This window comes from Pseudorasbora parva, chromosome 6, assembly GCF_024679245.1.
Source record: "Pseudorasbora parva isolate DD20220531a chromosome 6, ASM2467924v1, whole genome shotgun sequence".
Lineage (NCBI taxonomy): Eukaryota > Metazoa > Chordata > Actinopteri > Cypriniformes > Gobionidae > Pseudorasbora > Pseudorasbora parva.
In genome coordinates this window covers 25,787,969-25,808,515 of record NC_090177.1, presented here as the reverse complement: position 1 = coordinate 25,808,515, position 20,547 = coordinate 25,787,969, and the positions used below count along the sequence as shown (strand labels likewise).

The following is a 20,547-nucleotide window of genomic DNA, read 5'->3' as shown; positions in this document are numbered from 1 at the left end:
GTAACACTTTTTGGGGGAAACAAACTGCAAAAGGCCCATTTATAGTTGCTTCAGCATAATAAACTGGGTTAACAGAAAGTATTTTATCTCTGACTCAATTAAACTTAAAGGGATAATTCACCCAAAAATGAAAATTACCATATGAATTACTCGCCCTCAAGCCATCCTAAGTGTGTATGCCATTTTTCTATTAGACGAATACATCAGTATTCAGAGAATACAGAGTTATTTGTCTGAAAGAAGAATGTCATATACACCTAGGATGGCTTGAGGGCGAGTAATTCATATGGTAATTTTCATTGTTGGGTGAACTATCCCTTTAAAGGGATAGTTTACCCAAAAATGAAAATAGGATGTTTATTTGCTTACCCCCAAGGCATCAAAGATAAAGGTTTGTTTATTTCTTCAGTAGAACAGAAAATCCGATTTTTAACTCCAAACGTTGCTCGTATTATGCATGTCAAAGGGGTGCCTTTCTATGAGAGTAAAATTAATGGTCAAAATACCAGCACAATCTTAGAAATATTTATGTAGATGCATTATTCGACCGATCCGCACAGGCACTAATGAGGAATTAGAAGGTTTTGGCAGAAGTAAGAGCACTGGGGAATACTAGATGAGATTCGTCTGATATGAGATAAAAAATAACAAATACTATTCGGTTTCTCACAGAAACCGATAATTTCGTATTTTAAGACATCAATGTGTTGCCACAGGGTTTAAAGGTGCCCTAGAATGAGTTGAAACAATATGTTAAATTGTTATCTGATATCTACATAGAGAGTATGTGGCTTATTTAAGGGCAAAAATTGTCCAGATACAGTTTTACAGGTTCATTTACAACCCTATAAATTGTCCCTAGGATGTAATGCTCTGTTTTTGCCTTATTTGGAAGAGTCATGAATATTAATGTTGAGCTCTGCTCTGATTGGCTTATTTCAGCAGCTCACAGCTCACAAGCAGTTCAGCGAAGCGACTCGTGAGTCCTGACCATCCTGACAGAACAAAGACAGACTGAATGACACTTTAAGCAGAACATCTCAAATGGAGATTTATAAAATACATGATACTTGTTTATTGGTGTTTTCAGATCATCTGCGCGTGAGAACTTGCGTGCTTGCGGTTGCCAGATTTCAGTAATTCAAATCCCTCAAACAGATTTTTTCTGTGAAAAGAACACGTATACTATCCAGTGTTTTACCTAAACGTGCAATCTGGCAACCATATGCACGTGAGCTCTCTCTTGCGAGCACGGATGATCTGAAAACACCAATAAACAAGTAAACTGCATTTCAGCAATCTCCATTTGAGATGTTCTGCTTAAAGTGTCATTCAGTCTACATTTTAGACTTGTCTTCTTTTGTCAACGATATTGCATGTTTATAACGCTAGTCACAATGTAGGCTACACAGTGACTGTGATGTAGCCTAATCTGAAATACAAACATGCAAAAAGATCATAGGCCTACTTCAGTTCTCAAAAATATAAATATATAACATATTTATACAAAATGAATAGCCTTGTCAAATGACTACTATAATGCGTTTACATGCAGCGCGAAACCGAGGTAAGAGGCAAAAAACTACCTGACCCGACCGGTTTATTCTTACCCCGTTTATGACATTACTCCGATAAAAGAAAACATTTTTCGCGTGACAACGTTGCTGATGTGGTCACATGACCACGTTCATTGTCGGCTTATTGGGCATAATCGGCTTAAGAACAAACATGTAAACGCACCCATTGTTTAAAGGGTTACTTCAGCGATTAGCATATGGCTTTGTATCAGTAGAAACCCTGGAGAATATTCAAATTATTGTGCTTTCCCCTCTCATATCTCCCTGAGACGAGAGATTTATGCATTTTATTTCTGGAAAAATTCCTCCTATGATGCAAAATGACGATTTTTGCATCATAGGAGGAATGTTTGCCCAGAGGCTAAAGACTACAGCCAGCAGAGGGAGCCATTTCCGCATGTTTTGAATCCGGCATTGGGGGATGGGAGATTACACTCAGCTTGCAGGGAGAGCTCAGCTTGCAGACAGGATCATTTAAACGGAGCTATGGTGAGCTATGTAAGTCTTTTAACTTCTCAAATTCATTTCTATGAAAGTTAAGCTTGCAAAGGCATGAACTGAAACACACCAGACTGAACTTGCGTTGTGAATGTATGCCGCGAGTGTAGTCGCGATTACCTCAGCTCTCATCACTCGTGCAGTTAGTGCTCAGTGCTGTGAGACTCGCGCGGTGACTCACTCATTATATTGAACAGACACGTTCAGTTTTTAATTGTAGTGTCTCTAACTCAGTCACAGTAATGAAGTTGTTGGCGTTGGGAATGGCCCCACAGGGCAGCGAAGCATTCTGAGAATTGTAGTCTTTCATCCCCATGGGACAAAAATACATTTTCTGTCTTTTCTCAGTCTAGAAGACACCAAATTCAAAAATAATTTCACATTTCTACTGCATTGATGGCCCAGTTTGAATACAGATTCATCTTCCCAGCGCTGAAGTACCCCTTTAAACAGCTAGTCAATAAGTGGATAAATCGCTACTTACTGCTTGCAGGAATATAGTTGCCCCTTTCTTCAGTTTAAGACGCTGAGCAAAGCTTACTTGAAATGGGCCGAACAATGAACAATTTTGAAATAATTTGTTGTGGTATCCAATTATAATAAACCTCAACCATGACTGCTGACATATGAAAAGTCCTCTTGTCCCTTGCACAGCCTAAACATGACATATGTCAATGAGAGCTGCCGTTTTTGCTATCCTCAAGTGTCTTGTTTACCTGCAGTCCCGATGATTCGGCTCCGTCAGTTCTGCCTGACAATGAACATGTTTGGACAGATGCAATATTTGGACAGTATTCATTCATATGTGTTTTTACTCTCATAGAAAAACAACCCATTGACATGCATTATACTAGCAACGGTTGGAGTTAAAAATCTTCATTTGTGTTCTGAAGAAACAAACACACCTACATATAGGATGCCCTGGGGGTAAGCAGATAAACATCAAATATTTTTATTTTGGGTGAACTATCCCTTTAAGTGTTTACATTTAACAGGTTTCCACATTCTTTTTTTATCTCCTCAATCACTCACTTCTAACTCCCTTCTCCTCACCTGTTCTTTTTCATGATGTGTTCAAATGGCCTTAAAAAATCCTTTTGGAAGCGGAAATTGGCAAGTTCTCCTTTCTCTAGAAACTTCATTGAAAGTTGCCTCAGGGAGTCAACTGCAAAGATGGCCACATCCTCATTAGGATTGCAACCCACCTGTCAAACCAGAAATAAAACAATCAGACAGCTGTTTTACGGATTCATCAAATCTAGAAAAAACATTTTGTTGTTCACAAAATTTTGCTGGCAAAAAAGATTGATAGTCTATATATAGTCAATAGTGTAGCACAGCTCACATAGAAGTAAATTTCAAATCAAGCTGCTTGCTGTTGGTGAATGTGTGACGCCACGTTGCAAATTTTGCGTGGTGAAATCTTTCACCATTACATGCAATGGATTCCTTTTGAAATGACGAACAGTCACAAAACATTGGTACATGTGACCGCACCTTTGGATAAAGGCCACAGACCTTGTTGAAGTGATCTCCGATGACCTGCCAAATGCGTGACCACTGCAAACGGATGCGGTTCATGTTGTAGTAGGAAATTTCCACTATCTTCTGCAGACTGAACATGCGTGGCTGGTGCGCAGAGGCCAGCTCGTCCATGGACACCGCACATAGCCAACGTACAAAATCAACTGGAGATGGAGCAGAGTTTAGAATTCATGCAATATGCAATGTGATTTCATGTCAAATCTCAAGGACATTTTGTCCTCAAATACATTACATATTCACTGTCTACTGGCAGAACACATTAGTTTGACAGTTTAGAAGAGTGTCAGTGTGCATGAAGTGTAAAAGTGAATAAACGTGGGATGGAACAGTGAGTCAGTCCTAAAGGCCATTTTGTGTGGCAGTTGCCTAATGGTTATGCTGCATAAAAAAGTAACTACATAAACGTTCCCACCAAACAGTCTGAAACAGATCATTTTCAGCCAATTATACACCTACAACCAAGACATGTAGCAATTATGTGATAGAAAAAAATAGCTCATTGCTAACATTTATGGAACTATTTTTGCAAATTCTTACATAATTTCTGAATCAAAAAGCCCTATCGTCTTCCATGAAAGAAAAGTTACGTCATGAAACAGATAAGGGGAAACGGATATTTACACGAGTAAGGGAAGTTTATATTTACTTCTGAATTCAGAGTCCTGGAAACAGGTAAATACAATTCACAATTAGGAAACGTAATTCCAGATAGACAAAATTAAGTTTCAACCTACAATTTCTTTTTTTTTTTGAGAAGTTGTTTCACTTAAATAATGTCACTGAGGCAGACGATTGCAATTCATAGTGGCTTTAGAAGCAATTCAGGCTGAACCACCACCACCACCACCACCACCACTTGTAACTCACTTCCTTATGATGCAATGGACCAAATGAATGAATGTCAGACTAAAAACAAACCCAAGCTATAGTAAACAGGATCACAGTGTGGACACCCACTTAGACTAAGAACTAATTTTCCATTGCTCATGAAGCTAAAGATATGTTAGGAATGCAGTCATACTAGTTTGTTTTTTCTTAATTTCCAACAAAACTCAGAACTCACTGACTGAAGTTTACACAAGTAGAATTAAAAGTATCATCATAATCAACGCACACAGATATGCTTTCAAACAGTGTTGGTGTGTAACTTACATATAGCAAAACTAATAACTTAGCTACACCCCTCAGTTGTGCGTGACAGTAGCTCAGTTGTTTTCATACTAGTGTTGCTTTTCCAGTAATAAGCTAGTTTATTTCAACAAGTAACAGTGGAGTGACACAATTTTGTAATTCTTATATACATACGCAATACAATGTGATATAAAAGGTTGTTTGATTTGCCAAGCATGTACAACTTGCATCCTTGTGGTAGTTATAACTCTTTATTTAGCAGCACAAATGCTTCATAATTCAAATTTAAGGTTTGACTGTACGTAAATAATGTTGTAGAACAAAACATAAGTATTTTTTAAATGTTAAGCATAGACATTATTTAACTCATAAACCCAAAACCACTTCTCTAAAACTATTGAATAATTCCTGAGAAATTATGCTAACCCATTATAATTTTATTTTTCATGTTTTACAATGAAAAACGGAACGCTCTGTAAATCAAACCACTAGTATTTCTCGCCTTCTCATTTGCACCATGTTCAACTCATAACCGTTTCCGGCTGAAGTTGGAGCATTTTATTTTATACATTTATTTGTTTATAAGTTTAATGCTGTCACATACTATAATTATGTAAATAAGTAAATAAAGAATAATAAATAATATAATCTGATAGTTACACTATTGTTCAAAGGTTTGGTGTCAGTAAGATTTTTAGTTTTTGTTTAAAGAAATAATGTAAACATATTTCACAAATATTTCAAGTAAATCATGTTCTTTTGAACTTCCTATTTACCAAAGAATCCTGAGAAAAACGCATCATGGTTTCCACAAAACTATGAAGCAACAACTGATTTCAACATTGATAATTATCAGAAATGTTTCTTGAGTAGCAAATCAACATATCAGATTTCTGAAGGATCATGTGATCCTATTAATAGGAATAAATTACATTTTTTAATATATTTAAAGAGAAAACAGCTATATTAAGTGATAATATTTCAGAATATTACTGTTTTTACTTTATCTTGATGCAGTCTAGGTTAGCGACTTATGAAATCTTACCTACCCCAAACTTTTAAATGTAAATGTGTATATTTATATTGGCCACTTTAAAATAAAATGCACATCAAAAACAAAAACAAAACAAAGAAACCCTACCTATTGCATTTCCATCAAGCCTGGTGGATCCAGTGAAAATTCTGGCACACAAAACGCGTAAGGTTAGACAGAGGATTATAAACAACATATTATTGCACTGTATGCTTGTATTGTCCTGTGATTTCAATGCACCTGTCCACAGCCACCACAACACTCTGAGAGCTGGTCTCCCCCACTGACTCCTGGATATGAGCCATCTGACGCTTGTCTGGACCTCCAACCAAAGTACCTGCAGGAGACCAATAATATGTTTTTGCTCCATAAGCAACACTGTCAAAACGATCCACACACATCAATAAACAAACAATAAACAGACTGAACACTTAGGCTCCATCCGTGAGCTATTAACTGCAGACCTACAATAGCTTACCTAAACCGAGGGGCATGAATTCCTCTCCCCCTGATGGGAAGCCCTTTATGCCGCCTCCCTGGTCCCGGACTACACCAGAGATATAACGCGTCTTCACCCCTGTTCCAATCAACTGAGCCAACTCCAGCTGACTGATACACCGCAGAATCTACACAGGGAAACAAAGCAGCCAAACGTTATCTATTCAGTGCTTTTGGAGGAAATCAAGGGTCAATGCCCACTAGTGGAGTGGATGACCTGCTGGCATGGGGCGAGTGTGAGAGTGTTTCAGACCAGTGTCTGAATGTTACATTAATTGATCTATATATATATAAATATTTACATTACATGCTTCTTTGTATACATATATTATTGGCCCTGGTAAATATGAACAAAGAAGCGTGTAAAAATAAATCTGCACTGTTAATCTTTTTGACCTTTGAAAAAATAAATAAATAAATAAATAAAAACTTAACTTTAATTGAAGTAAAACAATTGAAAATGGTGAAGATTTTTTTTTATTGTTCTTTCTCCAATACATGTTGGCCACAATTAATGGCCCCCCTTTATTCAATACTTTTTTCAACCTCCTTTTGCCAAGATAACAGCTCTGAGTCTTCTCCTATAATACCTGATGAGTTTGGAGAACACCTGACAAGAGATAATTACTCCATTACAGAATCTCTCCAGATCCATGTTGATATACTCTCTTTTTGAATTTTCTATAGGATTCCGGTCAGGGGACTAAATGGTAATGGCGGATCTTTAAATTTGGCCTTAGTGACCCATTTTTGTGTTGATTTTGATGTTTATTTTGGATCATTGTCCTAATGGAAGATCCAACCATAGCCCATCATAAGATCAAGTTGATTTTTTTTTATCTGTTGGAATTTAAAAGAATTGATGATACAAGATGTCTAGGACCTCCAGCAAAAAAATAGGTCCACAACATTAAAGCAGTCCGGCAGTACATACAATTGTAGACAAGGGGTACTTTTCTTTTATCTCTGTGGGCACCAAACCCATTTTGTGGGTTTGCTGCCAAAAAGCATTTTTTTTATCTTCATCTGACCACAGAACTCAGTCCCGTTTGAAGTTCTAGTAGTGTCTGAGGATTTTACTTGTAACCCTCCCAAACAACTTGAGGTGATGTAAGTGGTGTTAGATATTTGTTTAGGCTTTGTGACACCAAGACTCATCTACTTTCTGTCTTTAGCTACTCAATCTATCCTCCTAATATAGCATATATATGTATATCGTGTCAACAAGTCAATATATACACACATCCTCTTCCATGCAGATTCGTAACATGTCCTGTTGATTGGAACTTGTTAATTATTGCCCCACCTGATGGTGGAAATGGGGATTTTCAATGCTTATTTTTGCTATTTAAAATTTCCTCATATTTATACTCCTGTGAAACAGGAAGTCATGACTGGATGATTTCAATTAATTATAATAATCCCTGGTGCGCTAAAAATTGTAAATATGAATGGGAATATACTATATATATATATATATATATATATATATATATATATATATATATATATATATATATATATATATATATATATATATCATTTCTAAGGCTATCAAAAATCATGGCCAACGTTTATTAGAGAAAAGCATTTATTTCATAATATGAGCTTCCCCCTACATTAGTTTTACTTCAATGAAAGTTTATATTTTGGGATTTCCTTAAATTAAAGATCAAAAGATCACTATATATCACTATATATACAGTGAGGAAAATAAGTATTTGAACACCCTGCTATTTTGCAAGTTCTCCCACTTAGAAATCATGGAGGGTCTGAAAGTGTAGGTGCATGTCCACTGTAACAGACATAATCTAAATTTAATAAATTCCAGAAATCACAATGTATGAATTTTTTAACTATTTATTAGTATGATACAGCTGCAAATAAGTATTTGAACACCTGAGAAAATCAATGTTAATATTTGGTACAGTAACCTTTGTTTGCAATTACAGAGGTCAAACATTTCCTGTAGTTTTTCACCAGGTTTGCACACACTGCAGGAGGGATTTTTGGCCCCCTCCTCCACACAGATCTTCTCTAGATCAGTCAGGTTTCTGGCCTGTTGCTGAGAAACACAGAGTTTGAGCTCCCTCCAAAGATTCTCTATTGTGTTTAGGTCTGGAGACTGGCTAGGCCAAGCCAGAACCTTGATATGCTTCTTACAGAGCCACTCCTTGCTGTGTGCTTCGGTCATTGTCATGTTGGAAGACCCAGCCTCGACCCATCTTCAATGCTCCAACTGAGGGAAGGAGGTTGTTCCCCAAAATCTCGCAAAACATGGCCCTGGTCATCCTCTCCTTAATACAGTGCATTCCCCCTGTCCCATGTGCAGAAAAACACCCCCAAAGCATGATGCTACCACCCCCATGCTTCACAGTAGGGATGGTGTTCTTGGGATGGTGCTCATCATTCTTCATGAATTTCTCTCATGACTCCTCTGGATCATCCAAATGGTCATTGGCAAACTTAAGACGGGCCTGGACATGTGGTGGTTTAAGCAGGGGAACCTACCGTGCCATGCATGATTTCAAACAATGACGTCTTAGTGCATTACCAACAGTAACCTTGGAAACGGTGGTCGCAGCTCTTTTCAGGTCATTGACCAGCTCCTCCCGTGTAGTTCTGTGCTGATTTCTCACCTTTCTTAGGATCATTGAGTCCCCACGAGGTAAGATCTTGCATGGAGCCCCAGTCATGTTTAGCTTCTTCCATTTTCTAATGATTGCTCTAACAGTGGACCTTTTTCACCAAGCTGCTTGGCCATTTCCCCGTAGCCCTTTCCAGCCTTGTAGAGGTGTACAATTTTGTCTCTAGTGTCTTTGGACAGCTCTTTGGTCTTGACCATGTTAGTAGTTGGACTCTTACCGATTGTGTGGTGTGGACAGGTGTCTTTATGCAGCTAACGATCTCAAATTGGTGCACCTAATTTAGGATAATAAATGGAGTGGAGGTGGACATTTTAAAGGCAGACTAACAGGTCTTTGAGGGTCAGAATTCTAGCTGATAGGCAGGTGTTCAAATACTTATTTGCAGCTGTATCATACAAATAAATAGTTAAAAATCATATATTGTGATTTCTGGATTTTTTTTAGATTATGTCTCTCACAGTGAACATGCACCTACGATGATAATTTCAGACCCCTCCATGATTTTCAAGTGGGAGAACTTTCAAAATAGCAGGGTGTTCAAATAATTATTTTCCTCATATGCTCTGATCCCCACCTCATGCCAGGAATTGCCCAAGTAGTTTCCGTCGGTGTGGGCAACCATGATGAGAGTTTTAATGGTGTCAATGTTCTTCTGCTTCATCTCTGTGATACTTGAACTGGCTGTGAGTAGCGTAAACCGGGCCAAGGCCTGGATGTAGGCATCTCTTTCCAACTGCAGAGACAATGAAACAAAAGAAAGTAAGACTTGGCAGAAGGCACTAAATAAAACAGGCTTAAATAAGATCAGTCACAAGAAAAGAGTAAAAACACAAACCTGCATGTTGAAGATGCAGGCAATCCTAATAGCACATCGAATTCCCTCCAGACAAAGAGAAGCCACATCCTGATCGTCACAATCCTGGAGTCCGACACTGAACGCCGCCAGCAGGGGAGTCCAGGCCAGCTGTTTTACATAAGTATAGAGAAATGAACCCACACATAACATGCTTTCATTTCAAAGTTTAACTTCCTTTCGACCTTTTGAGGTTTGTGTGTGAAGCCACTTCCTGGAACGCATCAGATTATGTCTCTTCCATGACCTGCACATGATCCTTTTGACATACCAATGATCTTGTGTTCCAGTGTTGAATGGCTATCACCAGACCAAGCTCAGTCTTTTAAGATTGAACATTGGTCTGGGGATCTGCTCTGTATTTTCTACTGGACAAGAGGTGTGATCAATGAGCACAATTAAAATGACTCCATACGCAATTGGATAGTCCTTCAACCAATCAGACCAAAAGAGGCGTGTTTAACAGGCATCCATCCATCCTTCTCTATCTGTCATTGCGTTAAACCCGCTAATAGCGCGCCAGGTGGATAAGCCAGACTGTGATTGGTTCCCACAAATGTGTAACAGAAGCAGGATAAATGAATGTACAGCTTTCCAGCCTGAGCTGCATGGCGAAATAAAATCGCTGGCAGACCTGGCTGGGTTTACCCAGTCTAGTTCCACTGCTCAATGACACCAAACTGCTAAGATTTGAAAAAGAAAATTGTAAAAAACTGTGTTGTGATGTTGTTACCTTGAACATGGGCCGGACGTGCTCTAGGTGAGTGGCACTGAAGAAAGGAGCCTGAGCGTGACTTACAGCCTCCATAAGAGCTTTAGCCGTTTTGGCCATCTGCTCCATCTCCATGTTATACAGCAGTCTTCTCTGCTTCTCATTGGCTACATCTAACAGGAAAACAAACATCTTACATCAGCATTGTTTTTTTAATCCCAACAAAGGAAATTAGACGCTAAAGAGATAATATTCTCTATTTAGCTCTTACTCTGTTTGCTGGATTTGGGAGTGATGGAGTGTTCTTTGCTCTCCTTCATGGCAATCTTCTTGCCTGCAATTTCATCATAGATGGAGGAGAGATACTCCTCAGGCAGGTCTTTACTGTCATTAATGCCACGGTTCATTTTTATGTACTGCTCCTTCGTCATCTTGTTCTTTACCTATAGAGAGGAAAAATAAAATAAAAACAAAACTATATTGACAGTTTCTGGAAATAATACAAGCATGATTTTTTGCACATTGGTATACAGTTGCAACCACCTAGCAAACAACCAGAACAACCTAGCATATGGACATCAACACCCTTATAACTACCTAGCGTGTTGCTATGCAGTTGCTCGTTAGTTGTCCAGGTATCTTAGCAAGTAGAAAGCAAAGCAAAAAGAGAGAAGGGAGACCGTGAGTAAAAATAAGAATTCTTACCTGTGGACTGTGCAGGTCGGTGGTTAACATGATGATGGAGTAAGCCAGAACGTAAGCGGTGTCCGCGCTGGCAAACAGAGTCTGCCTACAGAGCAACAGACAGGTCAGCACAAAGACCACACAAATCCCCAAGCAAGCCTCAGAAATATATAACTCCTCCTCAGACTAAAAAACTCACCCCTGATTGCACTCCAGGTAGCGGGCGGCAAACTTCTCCATAAGCCTATCAATTTTCTGGGCTTCACCTGGAAGCCTGAAGCCTTCTAAGAAGGCACGGAGTGCTGACACAAAGTCTCTGCCACAAAAGTCCAAACGGTCCACGTAGCAGTACATGACCTCCTTATTAAACTTCACATTCTCTCCCAGGAACTCACCAACCTGAGTCTGATCACATGACACAGCAGAGCCTAAGTAGCTGGAGCATGAAATTTCTAGGTTCACCAATTTATCCATGTATGAAAAGGAGCATGAACTTACCGTGTCCAAACGCTCCTCTTGTTGCAGGAACTGTGCGATGTCTTCTGGTGAGGTTCCCAGCATGCCTTGTTCCTGCAGGTATTGCAATCCCCTTTTTGGTTTCTTGTTAAACCTTTAAGAATCACAGAGACAGTCAAAAAAAAAAAAAAAGGGAAAAAAAAGGAAAAAAGAAATGGCTGATAAGAAAGAAAACTCACAGCTCAATGCCATGCTCAATGATCTCTTTCTGCTGTTTGATGACCTCATACTGCTCAGGGTGATCTGGCTGAGACTGTTGAACTCCAGAGGACACAGTGGAGTCCAGAGAGCTCACGCTATCTCTGCGAGAGGAAAGATGCTCAGCGAGCTTCCCATCCCCACTATCGCCCTCTGCTGGACGCTCCTGACCTACAGCACAACACAGTCTATTAGACTTGCAAAATTATGTTGTAAAAGATAATACTGACATTTAAAAAAGACCCCAATATTGTCTTACCGAGGTTGGCCTGCAGGTTGGGGTTGACGTACATGTCTCTGCTCCACTCCACCATGCACTTCAAAATGGACACCAGACACTCCAGACCTTTCTTTCTTAAACTCAGCTCCTGCAAATTAATCATTAACCGATCAACTCTGAATTACAACACACAGAGAATCATGCACCTGTCTACTGGATATGTTTGCAATATTCTGGAATTATATTTAAAATGTAAATATAATGATTAATATATATATATATTATATATATATATTATATATATATATATATATATATATATATATATATATATATATATATATATATATATATATATATATATATATATATATATATATATATATATTAGGGGAAAACGAGTGAATCGTTACACTCGATGCATTGATTACAAATCCTGACGAAGCATCGATCTTGAAACATCTATTTTGAATCGTTAATTTCAGCTGATACTCGATTTTAAATGCTAAGAATCGGATGAATCGCGATTCAATAATGATTCAGTACTCTAAAATACACATTTGATTATATCTACTACATGCGTGAATTAATGGAGACGTTGTGCTGCCTGCGACAGCTGCGTCATCAGCGCCCTCACAGCTCTCCTTCACATGCTCTTAACCGCCTGAGTTGTATAATCTGAATTATTGACTGGTCATGATTCATGATTCAGATCGCGTGTCAAACTGGCAAACTGCTGAAATCATGTGACATTGGCGATACGAATCACAAATGAATCTGCTGATTCATTACCGTTTGAACCTTTATTTGAGGTTTAAAAACAAATGCGGAAGAGAAGACAATGCTGAATAAAGTCGTAGTTTTTGTTATTTTTGGACCAATATGTATTGTCGACGCTTCAAAAGAGTCTAACTAACCAACTGATGTCACATATGGATTACTTTGATGATGTTTTCATTACCTTCTGGACATGGACAGTATAGTGGGCATACACTTACATTCAAAGGACAGAAAGCCCTCGGACTAAATCTAAAATATCTTAAACTGTGTTCCGAGGATAAACGGAGGTCTTATGGGTATGGAACGACATTGGGGTGAGTCATTAATGAAAGAAATTTCATTTTTGGGGGAACTGACCGTTTAACATTAGTTAATGCACTGTGAACTAACGTGAACAAACCATGTACATCTGGATTTTTATTAACAACGATTAACAAATAAAGCCCCGTTTCCACCACAGGAACTTTACCCAGGAACCAGGAACTTTGGGTGGTACTCGGTGTGTTTAGACCGCAGGAACCAGGGTCTAAATGAAGTTCCGGGTAAATATTTCCCCCTCCAAACGGCCCTGCTCGCGAGGTAGTACTTTTTCAAAGTTCAGGAACTTTCGAGGGCGGGACTTGGGCGCTGAACATGCTGATTGGTTGAGCTCAGGCAGCATTTTATTTCAACTCGGCATTTTTAAAAGTCTTTTGCGAGGTTCGGTCTACGTTCAGTAATAATCAGTCTTACACGCCGCGCTCATGTTGACAAGAGAGGAAAGTTAATTTTTCTGAGGGGTTAACTTTTTATTTCGTAAGTTATGAAGATAATGTTGGAGTAATGACACAGCGTATATTGCCCCAGGCAGTTTTTACTTTAACTGCGCCTGACAGAAGAATTTTTTTTTTCTCAGATGATTATTTAAACAAATAAATAGCTTATAATATAATACTGTATTAGTCCTGGTGGCCGTTAAGAGTTGCTATGGCTTCAGTTAACACATAGCTGCTGGAGAAAACAGCGTTGACATTTTTGATGTGGCAGACAAACTGCTTATGTGACAAAATGATTGTGATTTAAAGTCCAGATCGGTTTAGATAACGTCTCATGTAAACAGTCCACTAAATCTTTCAATCGGTACACACAAAAATGATTACTGTCCGTTAGGGCTGTCATTTTTGAAAAAAATCTAATTGAACGGAATTAAAATATCAAGCAATGCATTCGAATATATTCAATTATCCACAACGCCGTCATCTCCAGCAGCTGGAATGTGTTTACGGATGCCATAGCAACTCTCAACGGCCACCAGGACTTATACGGTTTTATGAAAGCTATTCATTTGTTGTAAAGTGTAATAATCATCTCAGAAAAAATAAATTCTAATGTCAGGCGCAGTTGAAGTAGTTAAAGATTGTTTGCTTACATAGGCGTAGAGACAGTGTAATTATGCCAACATTATCTTCATAACTTCTTATGAAATAAAAAGTTTATCCCTCAGAAAAATGTATTTTCCTCTCGTCGTGCTTGGTGCATGAGCGCGACGTGTGCTCTTCAGTGGTGAAGGCGCGCGCTGTGTACATCACATAAGGACGCACACTCAAAAGTAATCCGGTCAGGTCATTTACATGGTGAAATGTTTAGTTTGATCGATTCATGAAAAGGTTTATCCACCCATCTCAAAACGATTACAATTTCATTCAGTTTGGGCATTTTTATTACGATTGAGGTGTTTATATGGGGCATTTTCCTTCAGATTGGACTTTTAAACTGATTAGAGTGCTCCATGTATACGCACCGACAGTAAAAAAATTGCGCTACATGGCACTTTAAAAACCGGATAGTTTATTTATAGTTCGATTACGGATATTTCACGTCATCTTCGAATGCATATTCGAATATCGAATAAAAAGTGACAGCCCTTGTCCGTCACTGGCTTGGAGGTAGTCGAGTGCAGTCCTACATCACCAGACTAATTTGCCTAATCTTCTCGGAACTTTATTGCGGTCGAAACGCAGACAGTTGCAGGTCTGGGGGGGAGAAAAGTTCCTGTAAAAAAGTTCCTGGTACAAATTGTTCCGGGTAATTTTGGTGGAAACGGGGCTTAATACAGTAACAAATGTACTGCTCATGGTTAGTTCATGCTAGTTAATACATTAACTAATGGTAATTAATAAAACCTTATTGTAAAGTGTAACTGTTTTTTGTTTTTTGGTAACAGTTTACAATGTTTCATTAGTTAATTTTTAGTTAACATGAACTAACCATGAACAACACCTCTGTTCAGCTTTAGTTCATCTTTGTTAACATTAGTTAATAAAAATGTAGCTGTTCATGGTTTGTTCATGTTAGTTCATATGTGCATTAACTAATGTTAACAAGATTTTAATAATGCATTAGTAAATGGTAAAATAAAGCTAAATAATGCTTTATAAGTGCAGTTCATTATAAGTTCAGGTTAACTAATGAACCTTATTGTAAAGTGTTACTGTTGCCCACTCTCTGACCTCTAAAGTCAAATTCACACACTGAATAAGACACATTAGGGGAAGCATTTTAATAATTCTATGCGTGCATATAAGAAAATGCATAATCGAATAGTATTGAATTTTAATGTGAATTGCCTCGAATCGAAACGTTCTTAATTGGCAAAAATCGTTCTTGAATCGAAAACCTATGAATCGTAAATCGAATCGATTTGCTGCCTACCCAAAGATTTACAGCCCAAATATAATATATATATTTTTGTTACATTAGGACATTTCAGAGTACGTACATTTGTTAAATGAAATCTAAATTGTATGACGTATACGTTAATATAAAAAAGTATGATTCTGTTTTTTACTAGAAATTTTTATATTTTTCTGGTTTACTTTTGAAATAGTTTTCTGTTGATTTTTTTACCTCATTTAAGTTGTTTCAAACTAAAGCATCCACTAAATGAAATCTAAATTACATGCTACATTTAAAAGAATAGCATGCCATGTAAAGTACTAATGTAGTTTGAAAATGATGATAGTTACCTGTAACGGAGTCATACCGAGCTCCTGTCCACTCCTTCCCTGGGCGATTTTAGACAGGTCATTTACCAACCGCTCAAAAATGTTGGCAGCGTTGAGATCACAGTCATAATTCACATAAATATCCACCACACATTGTGCATCTGTGAGAAGAACACCAGACTGATTCACCATTGAATTTGATATTTTAGCTAATTATCTGTGAGGTGCTTTGTGTGTCTGCAAGAGTATACTGAGGTGCGCCAACCTGCACATATTCGAGTAAGAGTCTGAATGACCATCCACTTGTGTTCAAAGGAGCTGGATGACGTCTCCAGGATTGTTAGAAAGATCTCCCTGAAGAATACCTGAGCAAAAAGTAGTGGCAAGAGACAAATAACAAAAAACAAAGACCTTTAATTTCCATTTCCTGTTTTTTTTTATTTTATCACAGGCAAAATTTATATTTTTTATAATTTATATTTATATGGCATAAGCTTTTAGATCAAAATGTTTTGAATATCAAAAGAAAATCTGAACATATTTTTACCTCAATTTGCATCTTAAGGTGCACTTTGAAGTGGGAGAGCAGGGTAAGGAAGATGGCAAGAGACAGTTCAAATACTTCAGGCACAGAGGAGACCCCGTTTTTAGAGAGTGCCACACACAGGTACTGTTTAATGGCATTCACAAACATCTCATGGGTTCGAAACACAGGTCCAGCACCCTGTAGAACTGACAGCAACAGCTGCAGGGAAACCACCTTAGAGCGCAACTCATGAGACCTGAGAGAGAGATGATAGGAAAATGACAACAGTCATTCAAATGTTAAGGATCGATTTGCATAAAACAGAATACCTTTAAAAAAAAACAGTAAATAAATTCAAACAGGGAGTGTCCATTGTGGGACCAGAGCACTCAGACTTCCTCCTCCAGCAAAATCTTAGACACTATCATTTACAGGCCTGATTGTCAGTTCATAAAGTCTTTCATATAAAATAAATCGGTGAAGAAAGTATTTTTACGCTTGTTGTCTTCTAATGTTAAATACATTTTCTCTCCATGTTCTTACTTTGGGTCTGGTGGTCCATCAGCCAGGGGCTTCATTGACAGCTTGCAGAGGGAGCGGAACACGAGGAAGGCATCTTTCTGTAGAATGTGCGAGAAGCGGGCAGCTGTTTGACTGCCCTGAAGGGTTTCTACATCCTGCTCAGACAAGAAATAAAAGACCAGTCGGACCACACTTAAACCTAAATCAGACAAGACTGATAAATTATCATTTCATGTCACTTTTTATATCATCTGGATTTTTGATTAATTTTGGATTTTATGAGTTGTATTTCCCAGAATACATTGCCCTATTAGGGTACAAAAACACCAAAGTCATCAATATGGCTATGATTTATTTGACGTCAACAAAATGACGTCATTTTGTTCTCGCAGCCCTGGTTTGGGAGTTCTCGCAGCTTGTTCTTGACACATCGCCTGAGCAGAACTTTTTTCTTGCAGGTGTCCGAGAACTATTTTGTGATTGGTCATACATTTAAAATGGGCGTGGTTAATGCGGAGAAACGCAGATGATCGGCACCTGCTTTTCTCATGAAATATGGAACGTACTGGCCAGAACAAACTTTGTTCTTGTTCTTGCCACCTCGAGAAAACAAACTAATTTCTTTGTTCTTGCAGAGTATGTTCCGAGCATTAGCCTTTGAGGTTCACTGCCCTGCTGGGTTTAGCTCCATCCATAGACTTTGATTAGACTTTCAGGTGTTTGATCAGGGTTGGAGCCAAACTCTTTAGGATGCTAGCCTTCGAGGAGCAGGATTTGACACCCCTTTTGTACTATAAAATGAGCTGTGTGAAACTCTGCAAAAAATATCTAGTTAAAAAAGCAAATTTGTAGTCAACTTAACGTAGCAAATATCAGTTTTACATGTGATTACTAACATTTGCACATTTTTGAGAAAGGTTGAGAAAGGGGACTGTGTACAGGGCTGCCCCAGCCCTGGAATGCAATTTCAACTGAGGAGGACCCCCTCCCCTCGAAGTGATTTATTTTGAATCAGTTTACCTTACAACAGATTTCATTGTAAATATTGTGGATTAACCTTTTTTATTAGCCTAATCTGGAAATTATTTAGTATTTTAGGGGATACGGACATTTCAAAATGCAGTAAATAACAGCATGAACAACATATGACTAATATGATTAATTTTCTTTTTCAACATCAGACAATGTTCATAATTATTATTAGCAGTGGTATAGCATTTTCTGCTGGAAAAAAGTAAGATTAATATATGCCTACTTTCTATAAAGTCAGAATGTCAAGCATTATGGGTGGACGTGTTGGCTTTAGGTCAAAATGACAAAACGAGCACAGAAAAGGTCATGTGACCCACATTCTTGAAACAGCCTCAATTATGATGACAACCGAATTAGACAAAAAATTATTTGTCATGTCTCCTACAAGAGACTAAAGAGTACATATGCGGTGCACATTGCCTGTTTAGAGGTTAAAAATCCTATAGACCAGTTGTGTCTTTTGTGGATTAGGACTATAATTAAAAAATATGACTAAATTCAGAGTAATTTGTGCATAAAACGGACCTTCCTGACAAAAAAATTGTAAACATCAGATTTGATAGTTAAACGTGTGTATGTTAATCCAATCATTCATAAATATGCATGCACACTCAACCACAATTAGCATTATCTCCACGGCTCCGCCAATGAATTACAACTATGTAAATGAAGTGTTCAGGGACGCTGTCGAATCTTCTGGACTCCCATCACAGGTTTGGCTTCAGTATATTGCATAAATGCAAAAGAGACCAATAGGCCATATGCCAGCTGAAATGCCAGGTGCTCTTCTGAAAATACCTAGCTGGACGCACAGCGTTTTTCCCCTAACTAAGACCTGCTAGCATTTCATTTTGAATGTAAATGCAATAACTAGCAATATTAACTTCCATCGTTGTTCAGTCGTAGTACAAGTAGGATGGTTGTCCGTGTAGTATTTCACGCCCCTCCTCCACTGTGATTGGACGGCTTGGTAAAAAGTGAATAGTGACGAGCTCTGGGTTTTACCCAAAGTTGAACATTTTCAATTCTCAGCTACAAAAAGACGAACAGACGCGTGAAATAGTATTATGGTATATAGCTCATCAAAATGCAGTCGTCAGTTTACCCAAAAGAACACAGACAGTTTTAAAGTTTTACGCACAATTTACATGTGGTAGGGAGCAGATGTACATTTCTTTCGTACCAACTAACTATTTCAAACATTTTTCTTGAATCAGAAAATTTATGTCAGAACAGCTTTACAAGCAATTTACACAAAAAAAATTCTGCTCGTGTTTCATGAATGAGGCCCATTGTCTTTATACACTTTCATTAAAATGTTTTGGGTCGTAAGATAAAAAATAAATAAAATAAAAAATGTTTTTCAATGTCTCTTATGTTCACCAAAGCTGTACTTATTTAATAAAAAATACAGTAATATTGTGAAACATTATTGCAATTTAAAATAACTGATTTCTTTAATATTTCTGAATATTTATTTTGTAAAGTTTTTACTGTCTGTTACGTACACCACGTGTACGCCCAGCCCAGGTGCATTATTTGTATAATTTAACATGATCTCCTTTTTTCCTAGCTCCGGATTGGTTAAACCCAGGAAGCTGGGATATAAAGCCGGAAATACAGATGGTGCTGTCTCTCGCTGCCAGCCGCTGACGCCACAAGCCATTTCTGTCACGCTGTCTTTTCTTTTGTAGTTATACTTTTGGTTTAGAGTGGGGACACTCATTTCCGTAGTATGATTATTGTCTATGGTTATTGGGCTCCCCATCTCTCTTTTTCGTGTGTATAAAATGTTGTTAAATAAATTGTTACAAACTATTTAGCCGTTGTCCATCCTATATGTTACGTGTCCCTCCCATCCTAGACATTACAACGGGGACTGTAACACTGTCGCTTTTGATACATTTATTGTGCTGTTTTTATGGTGTAATTTAATTGCTGAATAAAACTGGAATCCTTCAAAAGGGATACTTCACCTCTTTTTCATATTAAACTATGTTATTCACATCTCAGATGTGAGGGAAGATGTTTCAGGTGGGACTTTTTACTGGGCCGAGTCGAAGTACTCTCAGAAGTGCTATTCCGCCATATATTATAGTTATCCTTTTTAATCCGCTTAGAAAAGCACCACGTTTTATTTTATGTCACCATACTAGGTCGTTCAACTATTCATGTAACTGTATTTAAATAGGGGAAACGTGGAGGTGTTTGGTCGCTTCTAACTTGATCTCTGTTTGGTACCATAGTGAATGATCTGGGCTTAGTTGGCTAAGGTAAATGCTATCAGATCGTCACCGCACGTCAGAGAGATTAAGGCCCCATTTACACTGCATGGTTCAAGTGACCCAATTCCGATTTTCTCCTCTCATGTGGCACAAATCGGATATGACATGTGAACGTGTAAAGCAGTAAAAAAACGGATGAATTCCGATATCCTCTGATCGGATTCAGACCTCCCTCATATGTGGTAATAAATCCGATATGATTCGGATACGTGCATTTGCGTCTGCCATGTAAGCGGACCGATCGGATATTCCCTAGAAAATGCGAGTCGTACGTCATTGAAAAAAGGACAGAGGCGAATGAAGTC

The 20,547-nt window shown here is 38.1% G+C and overlaps 1 protein-coding gene across 1 annotated transcript in view; it reads right to left on the bottom strand.

Annotated features, from left to right (window-relative positions):
• The window catches only part of arfgef2 (ADP-ribosylation factor guanine nucleotide-exchange factor 2 (brefeldin A-inhibited)), a 44,042-nt gene that overhangs the window by 12,118 nt on the left and 11,377 nt on the right, over positions 1 to 20,547 (bottom strand). Inside the window, exons 9-26 of the mRNA XM_067446460.1 lie at positions 16,947 to 17,080; positions 16,425 to 16,659; positions 16,143 to 16,242; positions 15,899 to 16,038; positions 12,153 to 12,261; positions 11,875 to 12,064; positions 11,678 to 11,789; positions 11,379 to 11,584; positions 11,201 to 11,285; positions 10,767 to 10,938; positions 10,517 to 10,668; positions 9,766 to 9,894; positions 9,505 to 9,663; positions 6,263 to 6,410; positions 6,025 to 6,121; positions 5,893 to 5,933; positions 3,594 to 3,763; positions 3,129 to 3,280 (exon numbers count right to left, since the gene is read on the bottom strand). Coding sequence (XP_067302561.1) covers positions 3,129 to 3,280; positions 3,594 to 3,763; positions 5,893 to 5,933; positions 6,025 to 6,121; positions 6,263 to 6,410; positions 9,505 to 9,663; positions 9,766 to 9,894; positions 10,517 to 10,668; positions 10,767 to 10,938; positions 11,201 to 11,285; positions 11,379 to 11,584; positions 11,678 to 11,789; positions 11,875 to 12,064; positions 12,153 to 12,261; positions 15,899 to 16,038; positions 16,143 to 16,242; positions 16,425 to 16,659; positions 16,947 to 17,080 — 2,531 coding nt within the window. The remainder of the gene's footprint in view (positions 1 to 3,128; positions 3,281 to 3,593; positions 3,764 to 5,892; positions 5,934 to 6,024; positions 6,122 to 6,262; positions 6,411 to 9,504; positions 9,664 to 9,765; positions 9,895 to 10,516; positions 10,669 to 10,766; positions 10,939 to 11,200; positions 11,286 to 11,378; positions 11,585 to 11,677; positions 11,790 to 11,874; positions 12,065 to 12,152; positions 12,262 to 15,898; positions 16,039 to 16,142; positions 16,243 to 16,424; positions 16,660 to 16,946; positions 17,081 to 20,547) is intronic.